The 21,806-nt window shown below is 51.4% G+C and overlaps 3 protein-coding genes across 5 annotated transcripts in view; 2 read left to right on the top strand and 1 right to left on the bottom strand.

Moving 5' to 3' along the window:
- Positions 1-10,133, top strand: part of Lmtk2 (lemur tail kinase 2) — an 87,260-nt gene extending 77,127 nt beyond the window's left edge. For all 3 annotated transcript variants that reach the window (XM_087903301.1, XM_087903302.1, XM_085683870.2), the window contains exons 12-14: positions 4,493-4,625; positions 4,987-5,226; positions 6,533-10,133. In XM_087903301.1, the coding sequence (XP_087759427.1) occupies positions 4,493-4,625; positions 4,987-5,226; positions 6,533-6,561 (402 nt within the window). In that variant the 3' untranslated portion in view covers positions 6,562-10,133. The remainder of the gene's footprint in view (positions 1-4,492; positions 4,626-4,986; positions 5,227-6,532) is intronic.
- A 2,118-nt stretch (positions 10,134-12,251) lies between these two features.
- Positions 12,252-16,419, top strand: Bhlha15 (basic helix-loop-helix family member a15). Its single transcript, XM_048436781.3, has 2 exons — positions 12,252-12,332; positions 13,001-16,419. Exon 2 carries the CDS (start codon positions 13,045-13,047, stop codon positions 13,651-13,653), a length of 609 nt encoding a protein of 202 aa, XP_048292738.3. The 5' UTR covers positions 12,252-12,332; positions 13,001-13,044; the 3' UTR covers positions 13,654-16,419.
- Positions 16,420-21,806, bottom strand: part of Tecpr1 (tectonin beta-propeller repeat containing 1) — a 29,052-nt gene continuing 23,665 nt past the window's right edge. Inside the window, exons 20-25 of the mRNA XM_087903300.1 lie at positions 21,381-21,561; positions 20,763-20,898; positions 19,928-20,020; positions 18,356-18,462; positions 18,153-18,272; positions 16,420-18,024 (exon numbers count right to left, since the gene is read on the bottom strand). Of these exons, the coding sequence (XP_087759426.1) occupies positions 17,923-18,024; positions 18,153-18,272; positions 18,356-18,462; positions 19,928-20,020; positions 20,763-20,898; positions 21,381-21,561 (739 nt within the window). The 3' untranslated portion in view covers positions 16,420-17,922. The remainder of the gene's footprint in view (positions 18,025-18,152; positions 18,273-18,355; positions 18,463-19,927; positions 20,021-20,762; positions 20,899-21,380; positions 21,562-21,806) is intronic.

The following is a 21,806-nucleotide window of genomic DNA, read 5'->3' as shown; positions in this document are numbered from 1 at the left end:
TGGGTATTGGGGATTGAACTTGGGTCCTCAGGCTTTCATGCAAGCACTTTACCAACCGAACCATCTCCCCAGCCCCTTCCTTCCTCTGTGTTCTTTGTTTGTTGGTCTTTGTAAACTTTGAATTACTGTTTTATGTGGATGTTAATGGACCCCAGGACCTTGGACTGGTAGTATACTGTCACTGCCATCCATCCCTAGTCTTTGTTTTTGAGACACGTCGGTAGCTCAGGCTTCCTTTGAGCTCTCTCTATAGCTCAGGCTGTTCTTGAACTAATAGTGCTGTTGCCTTGGTCTCCTTAGTGCTGGGGTTATAGATGTTAACCGTCATGTGTGGGCCCTGAATGAATTAGATTATGATTAAGCTTTCAAGTCATAGCACCCAAGAGTAGTTCCCACTGTATGCCAGAAGGTACAGGGTCCTTGGTGTCTTTGATACTGCTTGTACTGTTTTTTTTTTTTTTTTTCTTCTCTCAGTTCTCAGAGCTAAGCCCTTGGCTTCATCTTGGCCTCTGGGAGATAGCTTCTTAGGGTCCCACAGTGGATGCTTCCAGTTGCCACTGTCGGCCTTCATCCTGAGGATGCTGTATGCTATCACCTTCCTTCTTACCAAGGCAGGGCTTGGGCTACAGGCGAGCCATAGAGTGTGTGCCTGGCTTGCTGAACCCTAGGTGGCCAGCAGCAGATCAAAAGTAAGCAAACAAAACCCTCGCATTTACTGCTGCACGTAGGATTGGGTGGGTGGTGAAAAAAAGAAACACACCTGACTGAGCCTGGCTCCTGGGTGGGCCAGGTGACTGCCTACCTACCTCCTGCTGCTTCCAGGGTTCTCCCCAAGCCTGACCTCCAGAACCATCCAGCCAAGATGGCTCCTAAGACCAGAAGAGAACCTGCCTCTTTCATTTGTAGAGTTGGTGAGGTTTGGGGCTCTCTGGTTGCTTTGTTTAGCTTTACTGTTTGGTGCTATCTGCGGCTGGGATCTCAGGGCAGTGGCTCAATGGATGACTAGGGAAGTGCCTTCTTCCTCGGGGAGCTTCTGGAGGTCTCTCCAAACAATGGCTTTGCTTTCATGATGTTTTTTTTCTTTATTGTTTTCCCTTTTCAATTTCATTGATTCCTACCTCATCTTTAGTATTTCCTTCTACTTGCTTAGGTTTATTTTGCTTTTCATTTTCTAGTTTTGTTTTGTTTTTAATGAGTATGGGTGTTTTATCTGCATGTATGTCTGTGTGCCACACGCACACAGTGTCCACAGAGGCCAGAAGAGGACATTAGATCCCCAGGTACTGTAGTTACAGATGGTTGTGAGATTCCATGTGGGGCTGGGAATCAAATCCAGGTTCTCTGGAAGAACAGCCAGTGATCTCCAGCCCCCTTTTTTAGATTCTTAAGGTAAAAACTTGTTACTTGAGACTTTTTTTTTCTATTAGACTTTAATGGTATAAATTTTCTTTTTGCTGCTATAGCTACTTTCCACAAATTTTAATTACATTGTACTTTTATTTTTGTCCAGTTCAGATTGTTTTCCCATTTTAAGATTTCGTCTTTGACCCATCAGAGACTTATATGTATATTATGTAATTTCTAAGACTTGGAGATTTTCTTTTTTATAATTGTTATTGCATTTATTTTATTCGTTTATTATACTTTTATTTATTCAGTATATGTGCACTTATGCCACAGTGTACATATGGAGCTCAGAGGACAACTTGGGAGAGTTGGTTCCTTCCTTCCACTTTGTGGGTCTCCAGGCCATCAGCCTTGGCAGCAGGCACCTTTACCAGCCAGCTGGCTGGCTCCAGTTGGAATTTTTCTTGTATCTTTCTGGTATGAACTAATTCTATTTATGGGGGCTAATTTATTTATGGGGGCTAGTGAGGCGATTGCTAAGATTATAGGTGTTTGCCACCATGCCTGGCTAATATAGGTGCCCAGGATCTAAACTCACATCTTCATGCTTATGTGGCAGCACTTTATGGACTAAACCATCTTCCCAGCCCCCTGCAAGTCTGTTGTCAGTGCAGTGCCTGGGTTTAGGTGTGTCATTTGCCTCTGCTCTTCCCTTTCAGTCTACTTCCTGCCTCTGGAACAGAGTGTTGGCAGCAGTGTGTTTCTCCGTGGCGAGTGTTAGTGTACCCTGGTGTTATACTTCCAGGGAGTTCATCACGTGTGTTTGGGTAGGCTTGGAATCAGTGTTCCTTCTCTTCAGCTGGAGTGTAGAGTCTTTCCTTCTGAGTGTTGCTTACTGTCCCTCATTCCTGACTGTGTTGTGTACTTTATATCTCCATCCACTGAAAACTCTCATCAGGATCTGGGGGTGCAGCTCAGTGGTAGAACACTTGCCTGGCTAAGACACCATGACCAAACAAACAAACAAAAAATAGTGCAGTGTATTTTACTTTCAGTCGTCAAACATTTTAAGAAATTCATGAGCATGACCTAGGGGTGAAGCCTAGCATGCATAAATATCAGCACCGCATAAAATGGACATGGTGGTCTACAAACTATAATCCCAGCACTCAGGAAGTGAAGACAAGAGGATCAGACGCTCAAGGTCATACTTGGCTACACAGCTAGTTGGAGGCCAGCCTGGGTTACGTGAGACCTTGCCTTAACTAACACACACACACACACACACACACACACACACACACACACACACACACAGTGGGGTGCACGAATAAGTATACAAAAGCAATCTGATAGTTTTTGTGAAAAGAAAGAAAAAAACTCAAGGCAGATGGTTTTATATTCGACTCTGTCTCCTTTTGTTCTGTCTTCAGCACTGGTTCCCGGGTTCCTGTCTGTGTCTTGTCCTACTTGCAGAAGTTCATTCAGCTTTTCTCAGCTTCTCTTTCCCCTAAATCCACCGACAGCCGTTTCTTCATTGCATCCTTACTCCTGAGGGTGTTTTCTCTGGACATAGATTCTGAGTCGACAGCTCTTTCCCGACAGCATTTGACCTCACTGTTTAAATTCTCTTCAGATAATCCCAGTGCTTGTGACCTTTGGCACCTGTGTGGATCATTTCTTCTGTGAAGTGAGGTTGCCCTGGCTCCTTGAAGGCTGGGTCACTTTAGATTTTGTGTCTTCCCGGCATGCCACAGGGCATCTGTTGTTTCAGGTTGATGGAGAGTGTTGATATGTTTGTCTTAGGCCTTCACAGCTGGCTTCAGGCCACAAGCACCAGCCAGCCTCCTGTGAGCTTCGGTATCAGTACTAGTTCCTCTTTCTACTCTGTGGCCTGGTGCTGTGCCCCTGGCAGGCTGGACTTGGTGGCACCCTCTCATCTCACACCATCCAGTTTTCACAACTTTGCTGTGTTGTTTGGGGTCAGCTCAAGGGTAGGCCCAGAAACTCCTCAATACTTGTCTAGTTGTTTTTCTAAGCTCCTCCCCTTGATGATAGCCCTGTAATCCCAGCCTTGTCCACCTCCAAACAGAAAGTTGGTGCTTAAGTCTGCCACACAAGAAGGGAAATCGTATAAAACACCAGGGGTCCTCTTCAGAACCAGCCATCGGATTGCATGGAGATGGGGTAACAGGACAAGGAGAGAAAGGAACCTTGAGTTGTCCACTCTGAGGGTTAGAAGGGCCCTTCCTTTACTAGAGTCAGAACCAAAGGCTTCTCTGGCAACACTGTCCAGGCCAGGGCATTCCAAAGGCAACATGTCTGCCATGCAGTGCCAGCTTGGTACCACTCTGAAGTCTGGGCCTCTTCCCTCCTGCATCTACTTGTTTGTGTTCTTCTCAGAGGTTTTAGGACTGTTTCACATGCCTTATACAGATGCCCGAGCTACATTTGAGGGGCTGTGTATGGCAGGACTTTGCCATATATAGTGGCACAGGCCTGTATTCCCATCATTCAGGAAACTGAAAGGATCAAGAGATTGACGCCAGCATGAGCTAGATAGCAAGTTTGAGACCCTGGGGTTACATAGTAAGATACTGTCTTTTAAGAAAAAAAAAAGGAAGAGGCGAAGTGATGGTGCATATAACTTAAATTCCAGCACTCAGGAGGCCAAGGCAGGGTCAGCCAGGGACTCACTACAGAGTGAGTTCCAGGACAGCCAGGGCTACATAGAGAAACCTTGTTTTGAGTGGGTGGGTGGGGGAAAGAAGGAAGAAAAGAAAAATGGTGCTGGAAAGAACTTGTCTTGCTGGTGCACACCTTTAATCCCAGCGATTAAAGGAGGCTGAGAAATGGGCACATGTCTAGAGTTTGAAGCCAGCCTGGTCTACATAGGGAGACTGTGTCAAAAGGGTGGTGGGGGTCGGGACTGGAGAGATGGTTCATGGGTCCTTTCGTGTAGGACCTGGGTTCCCAGCGTCCATTTGGCGGCTCATAATCATCATAACTCCAAATCCTGAAGGTCTGAAGCCTTCTTCCTCACGTAAAGTAAATAACTCTTTTTAGGACACCTCATCTGATGAGTCTGTCAGCCTGGGTAAGGTTAGAGAGTGGGCTCTGAAAACTAGAATATTTGTCTTTTCAGGAAACTCCCACCAAAGAACTGGGGCACTGCGGAGGAGAAGCGCATGGTCCTGGTCCCAGCAGCCCAGCAGCAGCATCAGGCTCACCCTACCTGGGCAGGTGCATGAATTCGGAGAGCTCCACGGATGAAGAAGGTATTTGTCTGTGCTGTGTTGATCAGTTGCAAAAGCTGGGGAAAGGAACATTATTTGGGGAGTTGTTTTGTTTGCTGGTCTCTGAGACAGAGCCTTACTCTGTAGACCAGGCTAGCCTATAAGCAAGATCCCCCTCTGCCTCTAAAGTATCGGGATTAAAGATGTGTGCCACCACGCCTGGCTAATGCTAACATTGTTGGAAAGAAACATAACTTGTTTTTAAATGTCCCTTGAAGAAACACACCCCCTCTATGTTTCTGCTCTGCCATCTGTTGGTCGATTGTGCCGCGTACCCTGGGCTCCCTCTCCTTATCATGAATTGATTGCATAAGGTGATAACAGGGTGATGTTCTTACTGCAGGTGGAGGCTTTGAATGGGATGATGACTTCTCCCCAGATCCTTTCATGTCCAAAACAACAAGCCTTCTGGGTTCCAAGCCTTCTCTTCAAACCTCCAAATACTTTTCTCCCCCACCACCGGCCAGGAGTGCGGAGCAGAACTGGCCACATGTGTCCCCCTGCTCCAGGTTCTCCATCTCTCCTGCCAACATTGCCAGCTTCTCTCTCACACACCTCACGGACTCAGACATTGAACAAGGAGGTGAGAGGAGCCCTGCATGTGCTGGGGGTGGGGACATGGCAGAAGCTTGATGGCTTTGAGCCAGGAATGCTCATCTACCCTAGACCCAAAAGAATGATGATTTGATGCTATTTTAGTCTTTCCTGAGTAGATTATTCATTTGCTTGAAAATTCTCAGCTTGTGATGGGATGTGGTTCCTCAGGTATACTAAGTGTTGTTCCACTTAGTATATCTAAGTACATCCCCTTACTAGAGATTCTAGGCAGGTGCTCTACCACTGAGCCACACCCCAGCCCCTCACTGGGGGATTCTAGGCAGGGGCTCTACTACTGAGCCACACCCCAGCCCCTCACTCCTTTACCACTAAACTTCATCCCAGGTCTCTTCTTACCCTGTTTTGTTCTGTTTTTGAGGCAAAGTCTCACCAAGTCACCCTGCCTATCTAGTATCTAGTTTGGCTTTGAACTTTGAATCCTTTTCCCTCAGATTCTCAAGTAGCTGAAGTAACTGGCCTGGTGTATCTCTCACAAGCTTAACAGTGCATATGTGGCCATGCTTCCCACATCCAGAATCTTTCCCAATGCTCATTTCTGTTTAGCCCTGCTAGCCTGGCCCTAGAGATCTTGGAGGTCCTGGAGAGGGCTCTGTTTTCTTTCCCCTTTCTTCCAGCCCTGCTTCCTTGGGTCACACTTCTCTCCCAGAGGAGCGCCCTGCACAGGCACCCGCTCTGGGCACGCTTGACCTGTGGTTTGGACTGGAGCCCAGGCTCTCCGTCTCTTCCCTGGCAGTGTTGATTTTACCATTAAGTCTTGGTCTCCGTGCGATACCAGAGGGCAAGCTGGGAACTCACAGCAGGGACCAATTTGAAGTAGCAATACCTGAACATATGGGCCTCTTTCCCTATACCAAGATTGAAAGATAAATGTTAATAGGTACATTTTTTATTTGAAGTTTACAGATCAAATAATAAATGTAGGATATAAAGTGCTTTTATTTGTTTACATAGTTTTCACCTGTGCCGAAGAGATAATGCTTGTGCCTAAGGATCTGTGTGGGGGCAGGTGCACAGGTCAGACTAGGTTACTGCAGTGCCCCTGACCGTGGCCATGGAGCCACTGTGGGAGCCAAGCAGCTGTGTGTGCAGAACCCTGCAGACTGTGGGAAGGAGGGACAGACAGGCAGCACAGGAAGGCGTGAAGCAGCCAGGCACCAGCTGCAGCTCCTTTTCCTACCGGTCTGATCTGGTCACCTCCATGCCGTTAGTATCTGGGTAGTGAATTCTTAAAGCTGACCTTCTTTGTCATGTTGCTTCTTTTTGGGAAATAGGCAGCAGTGAAGATGGAGAGAAGGATTAGCAGCTATGGACACACTCTCCTGGCCCAAGCAGTGTTCCTGCATGTCCACCTAAGCGACGACATCGACTCCTTGGTGGCTGGCATAAGGCTCAGGAATGATGGGAGCTGGGCCACCACACCAGGAAGCCAGCTCCCTCTGCAGCCCTCGCCTGTACTGCTCATGTATTAGATGTGCTCTGTGCTGGGCATCCTGTTGAGGTGGCTGCACTTCCACATGGTTTTGGCGCATGAGTGTTGGCGACCTGTGCACCCCAGGTCATGGGTCTGTTTTCTGTGTGGGTGTCTTCCCCACCACATCTGAGCTTCTAGTTTGGGCATAGGTGCCACAAAGGGGTACACCACGGGAATGGTCACAAGTGAGCCATATTTATTGTCTTTTAAGAAAATCACTAATTGCTCTGACTGCACTGTGGGTGAGTGTTTGAGCTCCCAATATTGTACAGCATCGTAAATTATACAAGGAAAACATGGCAGGCCAAGATGGTGCTGTCCACTGTTTTTTGGGGTGTTTGGGGTTTTTTGTTTTGTTTTTTGTTTGTTTGTTTGTTTGTTTGTTTTCTTTTTTTCCCCCTCCCTGTCTTCTCGTGTGTTTGCCCTGCATGGTACTGTAAAGCTTCGATATTTTGAGTGTTCTGTCTTCAGACCTGTGGGAACTGTACACAGGTACTCTTTCCCAGGCCATGCTGACTCTGGGTGTTTGTGTTCTATGTTCCTAGAGGAAATATTTTTGATTTCAGAACTGCTGCTTAGTTACGTTGATTGCATCAAGCATGTCTCTGTATGAGGTGGATTCTCTCTGAGTAGCCTGTCCTGCCTCTTGTGCTTTTAAATCTTTTTGGTAGAAATCCAATAAGAGATGCACCCAGAACTCAGTGCTCTCAGTGCCCAGGGCCATTCATTTTCTGGTGTGGCAGATGAGGCCCACACTACTTCCTCTCCACAGAGGCCAGCCTGCAAGAGTTCTCATATGTCCTGCAGGTAGGTGGGGACCTCTGAGGCCCCATGAGAAACTGTGGGTGCAAAGAGCAGTTTGTCCAGAACGGATGCTGCTGAGAGAGCTGTTTGAAAATGGCTGGGGTTGGGGCTGGGGCTTCCCATTCCAGGCCACAGCGCCCAGGAGACAGGCAGTGCTCTGGACCTGCCTGTTGCTGCAAGGAGGAGGACAGGGACCCCAGCAGGGCCTCCAGCAACCCTGGGGAACCCACAAATGCCTCCCATTCTGTGTCAAGCACTCTGCTCTTCTCTTGTTCTGAAAGGGATGTCAAGTCTTCAGCATAGCCTCAGCATCGAAGGATCTGGTATCCCCAACACAAGGCTGCCTCGCTCTGCTGGCCAGAAGTCCTGCTTTGATGTAAGGAAGTGTTGGTGGCCAGTGCCATGTTGAGCGGGAACTGCACCTGTTGGGGTGGCTCTTACATGGGCTGATCACCCCCAATACTTCCCGGTGCTGACCCCACTATCCAGACTCCAGTGTGACATTGGGGTGAGTCTCCAGGCCCTGACTGGGACATGGTGATGTCAATCAGAGGGACTTGGGCCCTCCTACAGAGTGCAAGTGTGGATGTCGGTGTCAGTTTACATAGCAAATTATGATCTTTATTATCAACTCTTGATTCGATCCATGAATTTTTTTATACTAAGCAATAACTTTACAATCAACAGAAGACAATTAAGAACAGAGAGTCTCCTTTTCCCCTACTTGGTGCAGGCCTAGCATGCCGGGGCTCCATAGAAAGCACTGGATCTTGTGACATGTATATTACAAACAGGGCATTTGAAAGTAATTTTGCCAAAATTGTCATAACTGAATTTTTTGCTGTGTGAAATTTCTGATTTTTTTGTTACCTCTATCTACCAATCTTAGTTGAAGAGAGAAGCAGTTATATTAAGATTTTTTTTTCAAATTATAGGTTTAAGAAGTTCAGATTCACTGATTACAATCACGGGGATCCATAGACTCTATATATAGCCTTCTTACACAGCCAGCCCGGGGTAGATTTATTGATGGCTGAGGGCTGGCCATCTTTCACCATGTTGAGGGGATTTTAACAATACAATCCCATTTATATTTATATCTATATTGCTCTCATGGTTAATTGCCAAAACAAAAGCATTTTATATCTTGAGTTGGGTGGGGGTGGGTGGGTCTTTCTGTGGCATCGCATGGAAGGGAAGACTAATGTGTAACACTTGTCAGTGCACCCTCCCAAAGTCCCAAGCAATATGCAGACATCTCCATAGATTAAATTCCTGACCATTTTTGAAAAGTGAGCATGTACTTTGCCATCCAATATGGGTTTTGTCTTGTTTTGTTTTTTTGTTTTTGGCTCTTTCAAGACAGGGTTTTTCCTTGTAGTCCTGGCTGCCCTGGAACATGCTTTGTAGACCAGGCTGGCCTCAGACTCACAGAGATCAGCCTGCCTCTGCCTCCCAAGTGCTGCCACCACACCCAGCCGGTTTTGTTTTAATGATAATTTGGTTGCTGTTGGTGGGCTTTCCAAACTTGCTCATTCAAATAAGTGTGAAATCAGTGGTCCCTGTAGCTGGCATGGGGTTGGACCCAGTGGTTCTTTCCTGCCCTTCCTAAGTGCCCATCTTCCACCTATCAGACTGGAAACTGACCTTTGAAGTTCTCTTAAAAAATAAAATAATAATGAGCCCTCCATGTCTTTCTTTGCTATCTTCCATTTGTTATATGAAGACCGATCATAAGTCAGAAAGAAAAATGTAGTCCCCTCCCCATGAGACTCAGACTGCCTGGTCAGAGTCAGTCACTGAAAGGCTGCAGTTGCCAGCGGCCTCTATTTCCAGCTGTACAGGTCTGAATGTTTTTAGGAAGATGGCTTTATCTAAGGAGGTCTGTCTCCCTGCTGTGAAATGCCCTTTTAAACCTTTCTCTCTCTTTTTTTTTCTTCATATTTCTCATAGGGTATTTGTAGAATTAGTGACCTATTGCATGTCTGTCCCAGGGCTGGGGAAGAAAGCAGGCAGCGCCTCAACCTCCCACCCCTCAGCCCATCGCCTGAAATCTCAGGTGTAACCAAGTGTCAGGTTCTGTGTGCTACACCTCAGAGCACCCACCTCAAGAGACTGGGCAGACACGGTTACTTCAAACATACATCTCAATATTCCTTAAGTAGCGAACAGGGTGGCACTATATTGGCCGTAAGGAAACTCCGTTTAACTTCTAAATAGGTTCTTAAGATGCTCTGACAGTGTTGCGTTACCCACAGCCATCCCAGTGGCTGAACATGTGGTGTTTGGTTACTGAAGCCTGCACAGGCAAAGCTGGGTCTTGATGACCAGACTTGTGCATGTGCCCACTGTTTGATCATGTCCACAGCTTGAGACCTGGGTGGGGCAGTCACACCCTCCAGGCCTGCCACCTACTGGGTTGTACTTCACACAGAAGGTTCACAGCAAAATAACAGTTAATGAACTTGGAGTTTAAATTGTACATTTTTAAATTGTAAGATTTTTACTGTATATTGAAGCTTAGTGTGATTCAATAAATTGCTTGTAATTTAAAAACTATTTAATATTCAAAATAAATATAGTTATATATTTATAAACTCCGTTGCTACATTTATTCCTTGTTCTTTCCATATGTGGGATCAGCGTGGTACTTTTGGGTCTCTGAGCCCCCCACAGTCCTGAGGGTATAAGGATGGGTCACAGAGCACTGTAGAGCCTGCACGTGTGGCTGTGATTTCTGTAATTCAAGCATTTCTACTTACTGACGAGTTCAGGTGAGATTTGGTTTATGAGGCCTTGGCTTGGCCCGGCCTCCAAGTACTACTCCAAGAAGCTCACAACTGGCCCTTCGGGCTGGAAAATGACTTATTTGCTAAGACCCATGTTCAGTTTTAAACCCATGATGTCTAAAAATGGAAAGGCTAGGTAGGGTGGAGCCTGCACACTTGTCATCCAGTTCTGGGGAGACAGGCAGCAGATCGCTGGGGTTCACTGGTCAGCCTAGCATCCTGCTCCTGTTCCAGACCACCGAGAGCCTCTCAGGCAAACAAAATGATGGAGCACCTGAGGAGTAACAGTTGATGTTGACCTCTGACCTTCATACTCCATGCATGTGCACATGCCCCCACACCACACATGCGCCAACACATTAAACATCACAGCCTTTCACTGGTCTTGGATATGGTACACTCCTTTAGCCCCCAGCACCTGGGATACTGAGGCAGAAGAATTGCCATGAGCCTAAGTCCAGCCTGGGCTATGGTATGAATGAGGTCCAGTTTCAGAAACAATAGCTGTCCTATGCAATAGTGGGTTGTCTCCATGACCCCTGACTCTTCTCTCCTTGAAGGCCAAGTGGCATGAGGGAGGTGACAGCTTCCCACCAGACATTGCCCATGGGCAGGCTGAGTCACAGGTAATAGCACCCAAGTCTGCCAAACATGAGACCTCACCCAGAGTCTTCTGGCTGCATTTTGACATTTCCTATCAGCCCATGGGGGAAAAGCTTGTTTAGCTAAGCATAGTGACCAACTACACTTAACAATCCTTGTACCAGGAGACTGAGGCAGGAGGATTGCCATGAGTCTGAGGACAGCCTAGGCTGTGGAGTCTCTGTCTCAAACAGAAAAAGAAAGGGAGTTAATACCACACTGCCACAGCACACATCTGTAACCAGCACTCACTGGATTAAAGAATATATAGATAATTCTCAGCACGTTTTTGTCAATAGTTGAGTCCAAAACACAGAAGTTGAGCTGAGTGTGTCAGTACCCAGTTTTAATTCTAGCAGGAGGCAAAGGCTGGAGGATCAGGAGCTCAAGGGCAGCCATGCCTGCTACAGCCAACAAAATGGCTCAGTCACTTGTAGCCAAACCTAATGACTTCAGCCCCGGAACTCATGGTAGAAGTAGAGAACAGACTCCTGCAAGTTCTCCTCTGATCAGTGAGCACACACACACATACAGAACAAAACCAAACAACCAAAAAATTTTTTGTTAAAGGCCAGCAGGAAAACCTGTTTCCTGTGAGCACCATGATACTCATGGACAGCTTGGGGGAGTTAGCTCTCTCCTTCCACCATGTGGGTCCCAGACTCAGTCATCAGATTTGATGTCAGGTGTCTGTCTCTACCCACAGAGCCACCTCCCTGCCACATAACCTTTTATATTGTAATTCTCTTGTAACCTGGGGAAATCGAGGCAGGCAGGCAGGTGCCATCAATTAAAACAGGTAGGCAAGCGGGTGTGTTTGTTGTTTTGTGGCCCAATTTTCTGACTCTTGAAGACTGACACCTTGCCACTTGGAGATCTAGTGACCTGGGTAGCTTCCCTGACCCACCACATTCCAGCCTGGAGAGACCGAAGCGGGGAGAAGCTGTGTCCTCGAGTCCTTAGGGTCCCCTGGAAAATTCACGGTGTTCTGGGGCAGGGAAGGAGAGATCGTGCCCGCTTTGTTCAGGGATGTGGCTGCCGTTCCTGTAAGATCACGCAGGGTGGCTTATCCTAGACTCTGTTCTGAGCCTTAACCCCAGGCCAGGTGCGCTGGCCAGGTGCAGTCTGAGGGGTTCCCCCGCCCCAGCGGGTCCACAGAGACCGCGGGCTCTCAGACCCAGAGGGAGAGGGGAAGCTAGCCCGCACCGGTTCCCAGAGCGGGGGCGTGGCCGCAGGTGCCGCCCTGGCCCCGCCCAGCGAACTCATTTACATGCTTCCCGCGGCCCCGCCCGTGGTGGCTAAAGCTACGTGTCCTTGTCCCCCGTGGGCAGCCTCAGCGCGTGCGGCCTCGGATCGGATCCCCAGGTAAACCAAGGGGTTGGGGGAACTGGATGGGACTCCTAGGAGGGGACCCAGAGGCAGGATCAGATGGACGTCTGGCTCAGGGTGGGAGGAAAACACAGATGGTGGCTCCCACTCAGACTGGCTGGTGCCATCCACGTGGTGGAACTGGGGGCTGCTGCAGGGCCTTGGCAACTGTCAATCTGACCTGAGTGCTGTTCTGGTTCTGAGAGTGTCTGGGCCTGTGTCGTGTCCAGGAGAGCTGTAGATAGACATGCTGTCTAATGAGTGCTGCCTGTCTCTGAGACAAATGACAGTGGTGGTGGGGGGACCCCAGAAGCCAAGGTTGGGACCTCTTCCTGGGTGGTTAAAATAAATTGTCAAGGGTCACCTAGGTTCAGGAGGTACATGACAATAATAAGGGGCATGAGACCTGGAAAGGCTTCCCAGATCAGTGAGAAGGGGGGACTGCAAGTGAGAGAAAAATGTGTCCGTGTGAGATCAACGAGGACCATGGGTGAGTCAACAAAGGGCTCAGCATGAATGGGAAGTGCATAGGTGTCACTGTGCACCCGCCGTCAGCTGCACTGGCTATAGACAGCATTGCATTGGAAAACAGCAATGAGACAGCCGTGCTGCCTGCTCCCCGGCCATACTGAATGACTGCAGAGGGGCTGTGTTCTCCATTTCAGTTCGAAGGGCCTCTTCCAGCCACCACCTCCTGGGAAAACAAGCCATGAAGACCAAGAACCGACCTCCGCGGCGCCGAACATCCATGCAGGACACAGAAGCCACCCCAGGAGAGCAGACTCCCGACAGACCCCAGTCAGGCTCAGGAGGGTCTGAGCTGACGAAGGGTCTTCGGAGTAGGACGGCTCGTGCAGGTGGACCGCGAGCAGAGGTCAGCCGCCGGCGACAGGGGTCTGGTGGCCGCAGGGAGAATAGTATCCAGAGGCGACTGGAGAGCAATGAGCGAGAACGACAGCGGATGCATAAACTCAACAACGCCTTCCAAGCACTGCGTGAGGTCATCCCGCACGTGCGGGCCGACAAGAAACTCTCCAAGATTGAGACCCTCACGCTGGCCAAGAACTACATCAAGTCACTGACTGCCACCATACTCACTATGTCCAGCAGTCGCCTCCCGGGGCTGGAGGGGCCGGGTCCTGCGCCAGGTCCTAAACTCTACCAACACTACCATCACCAGCAACAGCAGCAGCAGCAGCAGCAGCAGCAGCAGCAGCAGCAGGTGGCTGGGGCCACGCTAGGTGCCACGGAGGACCAGCCCCAGGGCCACCTGCAACGGTACTCTACACAGATCCACAGCTTCAGAGAGGGCAGCTAGCACCCGCTCTGGGCTCTGGGCTGGGTTGACAGTGCTGACCTGGCCTGCTCAGCTCAGCTCTGGTCCCTCCATGCCACAGGCCCAACTGGTGATGATGCTATAGGTATTTTGTTGTTGACCAGAGTCTCTCGTGTGGCCCATGCTGGCCTGGAACTCCTCATCCTCCTGCCTTCACCTTCTCTATGGCTGCGATTACAGGCACACATCACCGCATGGTGCGGTGCTAGGAACGGAAAAAGGGCTCTGTGCAGGCTAAACCAGCTCTTGGCCTCCTGAGCTACATCCCGCAGCCCAAGGTTGAATCTCTGGTGACTCCATTTTCCTTGAACGTCGGCTCAGCCATCAACATGGGGCAGTTTTTCCTAGCCAGCCAGGGGACAGCATCAAGGCATATTGAGGCCCAAATCTCTGAGGAAAGCCTGCCCAGTCCCTGCCACAGAACAGGCAGGATGGGAAAGTGCTATCCTTCCTCAGAATTCTCTTTATGTGTGGTGGCCGCGGGGCGATTCCAGAAAGAACGTTACTTTCAAATGTCCCTGCTACCGCTGAGCCCAAGATCCCTCCTGTATTGTGGGTCTACATGGAGGCCGAGCCCAAAGCGTCACCCACAATTCATCAGGGAATATAGCAGAGCCAAGATGGGAGCTCTTTCTGCACCAGCCATCTTGAAAGCCCAGATGTCCTGGGCTCAGCTTAACAGCTGGGCTTAGAAAGGCCTCATGGGACTTTAAGTGGATAATTGGGTTCCCTCACTCCCCCTCCCCCAAATGGAGACTTCTGGAAAGGTTCCAGTGCCCTGGGGCTGTGACTGACCACAGCCTGAGTGGGGCCTAGGACCTGAGGCCCTGCGTGGGGACCAGGTAGGGTCTTTATGAAGAAGACCCTTGAGCCTCTGTACAGGGATAGACCTGCCCTGGGCCTTCTGCAGGCTTCCCACGGCCTTCAGCAGGCTTCCCACACCCGCACCCCCCTATTCCAGGGGTGGACCACCATGCTTAATAGGGCTTATTCTCTTGCCTTTGCCCCTGATGTATGGCTAGCCACGTGTTTTTTTCACAGGCTCATGGGACTTAGCTCTTGGTATTCTTGGTGTTTTCTCTGAGGCGGAAGCTGGAGAGACAGGCTTGCCCCTCCCCCAGCCTGATCATTAATAACCAGGACTGGGTGGTTGGCAACCTACTGCCTCAAACCCAGCTTCCTTCTGTGGGGCGTTCCTGCCCCACTGGCTCTGCCAGGCTTCACTACTTCGCTGTCAACTGCTGCTGGCTTCTCCTTCCTCTCTTGTCTCTCTGCCCAGAACTGTCCTGGAGTTCCTTGGGGCCCTTGCCCGCCCCCCTTTCTTTCGAGTGACAGGAATCTCACTATCATGTGTAGTTGATCGCAAACTACTCAGGTTGGTCGCAAATTATGCAGTCCGGGCTGGTTTTGAATTTGCGCTTGGTCCATCCTCCTGCTTCAGCCTCCCAAGAACTGTGAACATAGGTATAGGGGGACAGCTCTGGCACCCCACGAAACAATTAATAGTGACACAGGGCCCGGGGGGTGTTGATTTCTCTATCCTAGTGAGACTTGATTTGGGTCTGGTCCCTTCACAGATCATAGGTCGGGTAGACTGAGGCCTTTGTGTCTGTGATTCAGGGATGGTTACTGGGAAAGGTCAATACTTAGGGAGTTTGCCAGTGTGAGCCGAGGCCAGGCACACCTCCAAGTTGGGAAGACAGAGCCCAGATATCTCTTGCTCTGGGGGACCTGCCGTGTGGAACACAAAGGGCCTCTGCCGACAGGACAGCACTACAAACCCAGTGGCTGGCTTCCAGATGAGCCAAGGCCAGAGCGCAGCTCATTTTGCTGGACCTTGCCTGGAAGTACAGCGAGGAAGGGAAAACGTCTGACCAAACTTCTGCCCTCAGGCCTGTCTACAGCCTAGGGCTGCCCAGGGTCACTGCCTTGCGTGGCTACAGCCCGGTGGCTTTGTGTCCCACGAGCTGACACACACACCACCCCCTGCTTCCCAGAGGGTGGCATGGGCCTAGCTGTTCAGTTCTTTACCGGTGACAGACAGGACCTATATGTCCCTTGGGAGGCTAGGGGGCAAGTCTGTGATGCCAATAAGGTCTGTTGGTCTGTCTCCCTGTCTCAAGCCCAGGCTTGTCTGATTTTTGTTTGTTTTTAAGACAGGTCTCATGTAGTCTAGGTTGACCTCCAACTTGCTATGTAGTGAAGGATGAACTTTTGATCCTCCTGCCTCTACCTCTTGTGTTGGGACCGACTACAGACATGTACCCCCTGTACCCAGTTTGGGCAGCCCTGGGGACTGAACCCAGGGCTTGGGGCATCTTTGGCAAGCTTTCTACCAAATGATCGACACCCCCGGCCTGGTCTCTTCATTCCTGCTGGGTAATGGAGCTGATTTTGCTCAAAACCCCGGACAAGAGGGTTGGAGCCGCCCCCAGCTGGGTCCCCTGGACTGCGGATCCACCAGAGCTGACCGGCATCCTATCAACAGCGGCAGAGAACGCGGAATGTGACCTGTCTGGAAAGAGCCAAGATGAAGAGGACGGCCTGCGTCCTGCCCGTCACTGCGGTGAAACACTCCGTAGTGACCTGAACTGGCTTTTTCCCTAACGGTTCCCTTGAAGTACTAATGAAATCGCCAGCTGTATCTTCAAATGAAAAGATTCTGTTGCCACCGTGCTTCGGTTCTAGGCACAGGGGCCTGGAGACCTGTGCCTTTCAATCCAAATTCTAATAAAAAGATGTCAGTCATGCCGTTGTATAAATTTTTATTAAATAGAACATCTGAGGAGCTGAGACGATTTGGTGTTACTGAGGGGGTGAACAGCTGGTGCCGGGCAGCGAAAGGATGTCACCCTGGCTAAAGGGCAGAGTGGTGGGCACCCGTGTGGCACTCTGGTGAGAGCCATCTGCAGGTCACAGCTGCTGGGGAACACACTGGGAACCCTGACACTGGCATGCAGATGGGAAGGTGACCCCTCGAACACCTCTCTGCACGGGGTGTGTCTGGTCCCCCCTCTGGAAGTGCTGAGGACATGGGGCTCCTGAGGTGTCCTTGGGATGGAGCTCCAGCATAGTTTCCTCTTAGCTTCTGGGGACACCCCTCATGCAGAATGTAGCCCTTCCTCACCATGACATCACACGGAGGATTCCAGGGTAAACCGGTTAGGGGTCAGCCTGTCCTGGCTCCAAATGAGCAGAGATGGGGCTCTGGCACCTCCTGGGCAGTGTCTGAAACACGAGACACCACCTGCGGGCACACACTCGTGCCGGGGCCAGCGCTAGGCTATGCCGGGCAATCTGGAACTCCTGTCTCAGGTCAGCAGGGGCCTTCTGCCCGGTCCTGGGTCACAGGACAGCCCGAGGCTCCGGCCATACCCGTCCACAAAGCACAGGCTTACACCCAAGTCTAGGGCGCAAACTGCCTTCGCCCAGGCCTAGCCGCCCTGCAGCAAGTCCCGGGTAAGGAGGCCCTGCCCCCACATCTGAAAGGGGGCTAAATTGGGGTTCATGGTGTTGATTCTCGACATGGAAACTGCCTTGCAGTGCACCCCAGGAGGGATCCCAAACCAGGACAGGATCCACCTAGTTCCTGAGGCAGGGTCTCCTGTAGCCCAGGCTCCTGACCTTGCCTCCGCCTTTTGAGTCCTAGGATTACAGGCCTGCTTTACTTATCTAGATGTTTGTTTATTTGTGACAGTCTTGCTATGTAGTCCTAGGCAGTCTCAAACTCACCATTTTCCTGCCTGAGTCTCCTGAGTGCCAGACATTTAGGCATCAGCCACCAAGCCCAACTTCTTTGCTTAACCAAACCCATTTGGAAAACCTGCTAAGGGATGACCGCTGACTGAGGCTTGTACACCAGAACCTCACGGCTGTTTCTCCTGGGGATGACTGGGAGGTGATGAGGAAGGTCCCTCCCCAGATCAGCCTGTCAAGGGCCAGAATTTCTGGAGGGCTCTATGTTTCTGGCCTGGAAAGCTGAGAGGCCTAACACGGAGGGACCAGGGCTGAGGGCCCAGGCAGTAGTTGTCTCCACTCTTCCCCTACAGCATCCTTCACAGACTGGAACACGCGTGGGCGTGCTTGCGGTTTCACATCTCTGGGCGTTCAGTCAGTGCTTCAGAAATAGCCGACTTGGGCCTGACTCCCTGAACGTGTGGGCCTGGGTGACGCCCTCTCAGACAACACAAGAAAGGCTCGGTTCTGGTCCCTCAGGCTCCAACCATCCTTGCCTCCGGGTGAGGAGAGGCCTCAGCAGTATGCGGGACCTTGACCATGGGCCTCCTGCTCCCTGGACACGTTCCTGGGTACCATGGTGGCATTGGCCCGGACAGAGATGTGGTCCCAGCCTCCCTACAAGCAGAAAGCCATGTCACTTAGGACTCAAGTATTCTTTCTCCCCAAGACTCTCCCACCAGCCCGCAAGTCGAGTCTGGTGCACACAGCGCCACCAAACCGTCCCAGATGGCCGGTGTACTCACTCCAATGCCGTAGTCCCAGCCCTGCCCCTTGGGTTCCCGAGGCTGGACACCCATACGATGACACACTGTCCCCCGGCTCAGGCCATGGCTCCCCTGGACTTTGTTGGCAATCACCCAGACCTGGAACAGAACTTGGTTGGAGCTCCTGGCCCAGCTGCAGAGGAGACCCTCGTCCCCGCTGCCATCGCCTGCTGTGCCCTCACCTGGTCCAGCGGTCCCACAGACACTTTGCGCACATTGTTGGACACGTGCTCCCAACTGGAGCCCTGGGGATAGCTGGGGGTGATCCCTGCTCGGTACCACAGGTTCCCTGGACGGAGAAGCAACTAAGGTCATCAGCAAAGTCTTTTTGGCCCATCTTGGCATGCTGTGGGGTCAACCCCAACTCCCCCTCGAATCCTTCACACCCAAGGGCTCTTGACGACCCACAGCCAGGAGCCTGGGCCATAGCCAACCCTGTCTCTCTGTGTGCTAGGCTTCATAATCGTCTCATTGTGCCTCTTGGAGCTGACAGCCTCAGCCACTCTGAGGGAGAAGCCAAGGACAAAGAATGTTTTAAGCAAATAAAAAAGAAAACCGGATCTGGATCTAACCCCTGGGCTCCAAGACTGTTTTTGTTTTCTTTTCTTTTTCAGAGCCTCATGTAGCCCAGGCTGGCTTTGAACTCCCTGCTGCTTCCACCTCCCAATCCTGAGATCACTGGTGCACAAACCACACCCCGGGCGTGTGGTACTTTGTGTGTGCGAGGCAGGTGTCCTACCGACTGAGCTGGGCGTTTTCGCCAGGGTTTCAGAGATGGGATTGCACAATGTAGCTCAGGACACCCTCAAAATGATCCTTTTGACACAGCCTTTCCAGGACAGAGCTTCTAAGACACGCTCTACCACACCTGTCTTCATGCTTTCGAGACAGGGTCTCCTGTGTTCCAGGCTGGCCCTGAACTTCCAGGGAGGCCTGAACTCTGCTCCTCCTGCCTCCCAGTGCTAGGATTACAGGCCTATGCCACCATGGCTCCAAAGTCTTAATTCTGCCTTTCCTACCCATCTCATCAAGACAATCAGTAAGATCTTGGGAAGAATGAGCCAGGGCCCCGTCAGAGGGGACACAGGGATCAGAAATGGCCCTGTGCTGCCCAGGGGGCTCCTTGTTCCTCACCCAGGCGCGCCTAGATGATGCTCTAGATGCATCTGGGGCTGGTCACACAAACTGAGTAAGTTAGGGAAGAGACCAAGACTGGCTCTGAGCTGACATTTCTGGCCCCATGCAGGATCCTAGGGGCTTTGCTGTTGGCCTTGGTCCAGACCCTGCCTGCATGGCTCCTGGGGTGAAGACTGGGCTGAGCTTACATTTCTGGCCCCATGCCTTGGTCCAGACCCTGCCTGCATGGCTCCTGGGGTGAAGACTGGGCTGAGCTGACATTTCTGGCCCCATGCCTTGGTCCAGACCCTGCCTGCATGGCTCCTGGGGTGAAGACTGGGCTGAGCTGACATTTCTGGCCCCATGCCTTGGTCCAGACCCTGCGTGCATGGCTCCTGGGGTGAAGATTGGGCTGAGCTCCAGTGCCCTGTCTCCATGTTAACCACAGTGCAGGAGGTGACATTAGCGGCTAAAATTCCTTGTCCCTAGGGAAACAACACAGAAAGGCCTGGACACTTCCAAAGGGTCTCTGAGAAGGGCTGTCATTCCAGCCTACTGGTGGCCTGGGCGTGATCACAGCGGGGCCCTCCTGGGACCCCATCCTCCCCACTGGCCATGCAGCCTCTCAAATGACTTGCCGTTTTCATCCAAGGCATACACTGATGTCTGGCCCACGGACACCTGTGTCAGCTTCTGTTTGGGAGGAGAGGGGATGTGGTACCAGCAGTCACCTGTGAGGGGAAAGCTGACTCAGGAGGTTATCGAGAGACCCCCACACACACCTGTGAGCCCAAGCCCAGGCCTGTCTAGTACCCCGAAGCTCACAGCAGGCTGAGACTTGCAGTCAGCCTTCAACTCCAACAAATGTGTGGCTGGGGCTCAGTGTGTAAGCTGGGGGTCATGGAAGGCCACCTCAGGCTCTGCCACTCACCCAGTATCCCAGGCTTGCCCAGGGTCCTCTGGGGTTCAACCTGGGTTCTGATAAATAGGAGACCTACCCACCATCTTTCATCTTTTTGTTGTTGTTGTTGTTGTTGTTGTTTGAGACAGGGTTTCTCTGTAGCTTTGGAGCCTGTCCTGGAACCAGCTCTAGTAGACCAGGCTGGCCTCGAACTCACAGAGATCCGCCTGCCTCTGCCTCCTGAGTGCTGGGATTAAAGGCGTGAGCCACCACTGCCCAGTTTTTTAAAAAATTTTTTTTAAAGTTTTCCTTTTTGTTTTTTTTTAAAATTATGTATACAGTATTCTGCCTCCATGTTTGCTTGCACACTAGAGGAGGGCACCAGATTTCACTGTTGATGGTTGTGAGTCACCATGTGGTTGCTGGGAGTTGAACTCAGGACCTCTGGAAGAGCAGTCAGTGTTCTTAACCTCTGACCCATCTCTCCAGCCCCCCACCCACCATCTTAATGGGAAACTTCCTTCCCACACTCCTTTGGAATGGGGCTAGAGGTGGGAGGTGGACGCACTCACCAGCAGGCTGAGACGGAGACACAGAGCCCCGGTAGAATGCAGAGCCATCCCTGGCCACAGCCCACACCTGATAGCAGGCCCCGATGGAGACAGAGGCGAAGGGCTGGTCGGTGCCAACGTGTAGCCAGGAGGAACCCTGGAGACGGAAGGGTGAGGGAGACGGAAGGGTGAGGGAGACGGCTCAGGGGCCAGTGGGACTACCTTGGCCTCCTCCTTCGAGGTACCTAAGCCTGCCCGGGAGGTGTCCTGGGTGGTCTGACCTAGCTACAGTCTGCCTTGGTCTACTATTAAGCCCCTGGACTCAGGCTTCTCAAAGGAAAGATGACAGCATGTCCACGTCATCAAGGGTGCTGAGGAGCCACCGTGTCACCTGGACCCTGCTGCCCGCCCCCCTCACTCCCAGGCCTGGAGAGATGGCGACTCTCCATGCCAGCCGTATCCTTGGCACTACCTGCCTCATTTGGATTACATATGACACCTTCCCACTATGGAGACCCATTCTGGGCAAGACCATTCTGGGGAAACCACAGGCCAGGTGCCTCTCAAGAAAGAATCCTGATGTCCAGAAGATTCTACAAAAACAGGTGCAACCCTGAAGTCCAGAAGGTTGGTGCTCACCGCGGGGTTGAGTTCGGATACACCCAGGCGGCACAGGACATCCCCCTTGTCACTGACAGCCCACAGTGCAATGTTGTGTCCTCGCCCATCTGCATCCGTACTCTCTGGGATGATGGACACATCGCCGAGGGCAATAGGGGCCACCTCCAGCCACGGCCCACTGGTCACCAGCTTGCATTTTCTGTTCAGGGAAATATGAGCCTGAGTCAAGGAATTGGTGTGACAGCAGGCCCTGGGCCACGCCACCGCTCATCACTGCCTGTGTGACAGCAGGCCCGGGCCACGTCCCTGCTCATCACTGCATCACTGCCTGTGTGACAGGAGGCCCGGGCCACGTCCCTGCTCATCACTGCATCACTGCCTTTGTGACAGCAGGCCCGGGCCACGCCACCGCTCATCACTGCCTGAGGCTGACACAGGCACAGC

Source organism: Myodes glareolus, chromosome 2 (assembly GCF_982192425.1).
Source record: "Myodes glareolus chromosome 2, mMyoGla1.1, whole genome shotgun sequence".
Classification (NCBI taxonomy): domain Eukaryota; kingdom Metazoa; phylum Chordata; class Mammalia; order Rodentia; family Cricetidae; genus Myodes; species Myodes glareolus.
This window is presented reverse-complemented; position numbering and strand designations above follow the sequence as displayed.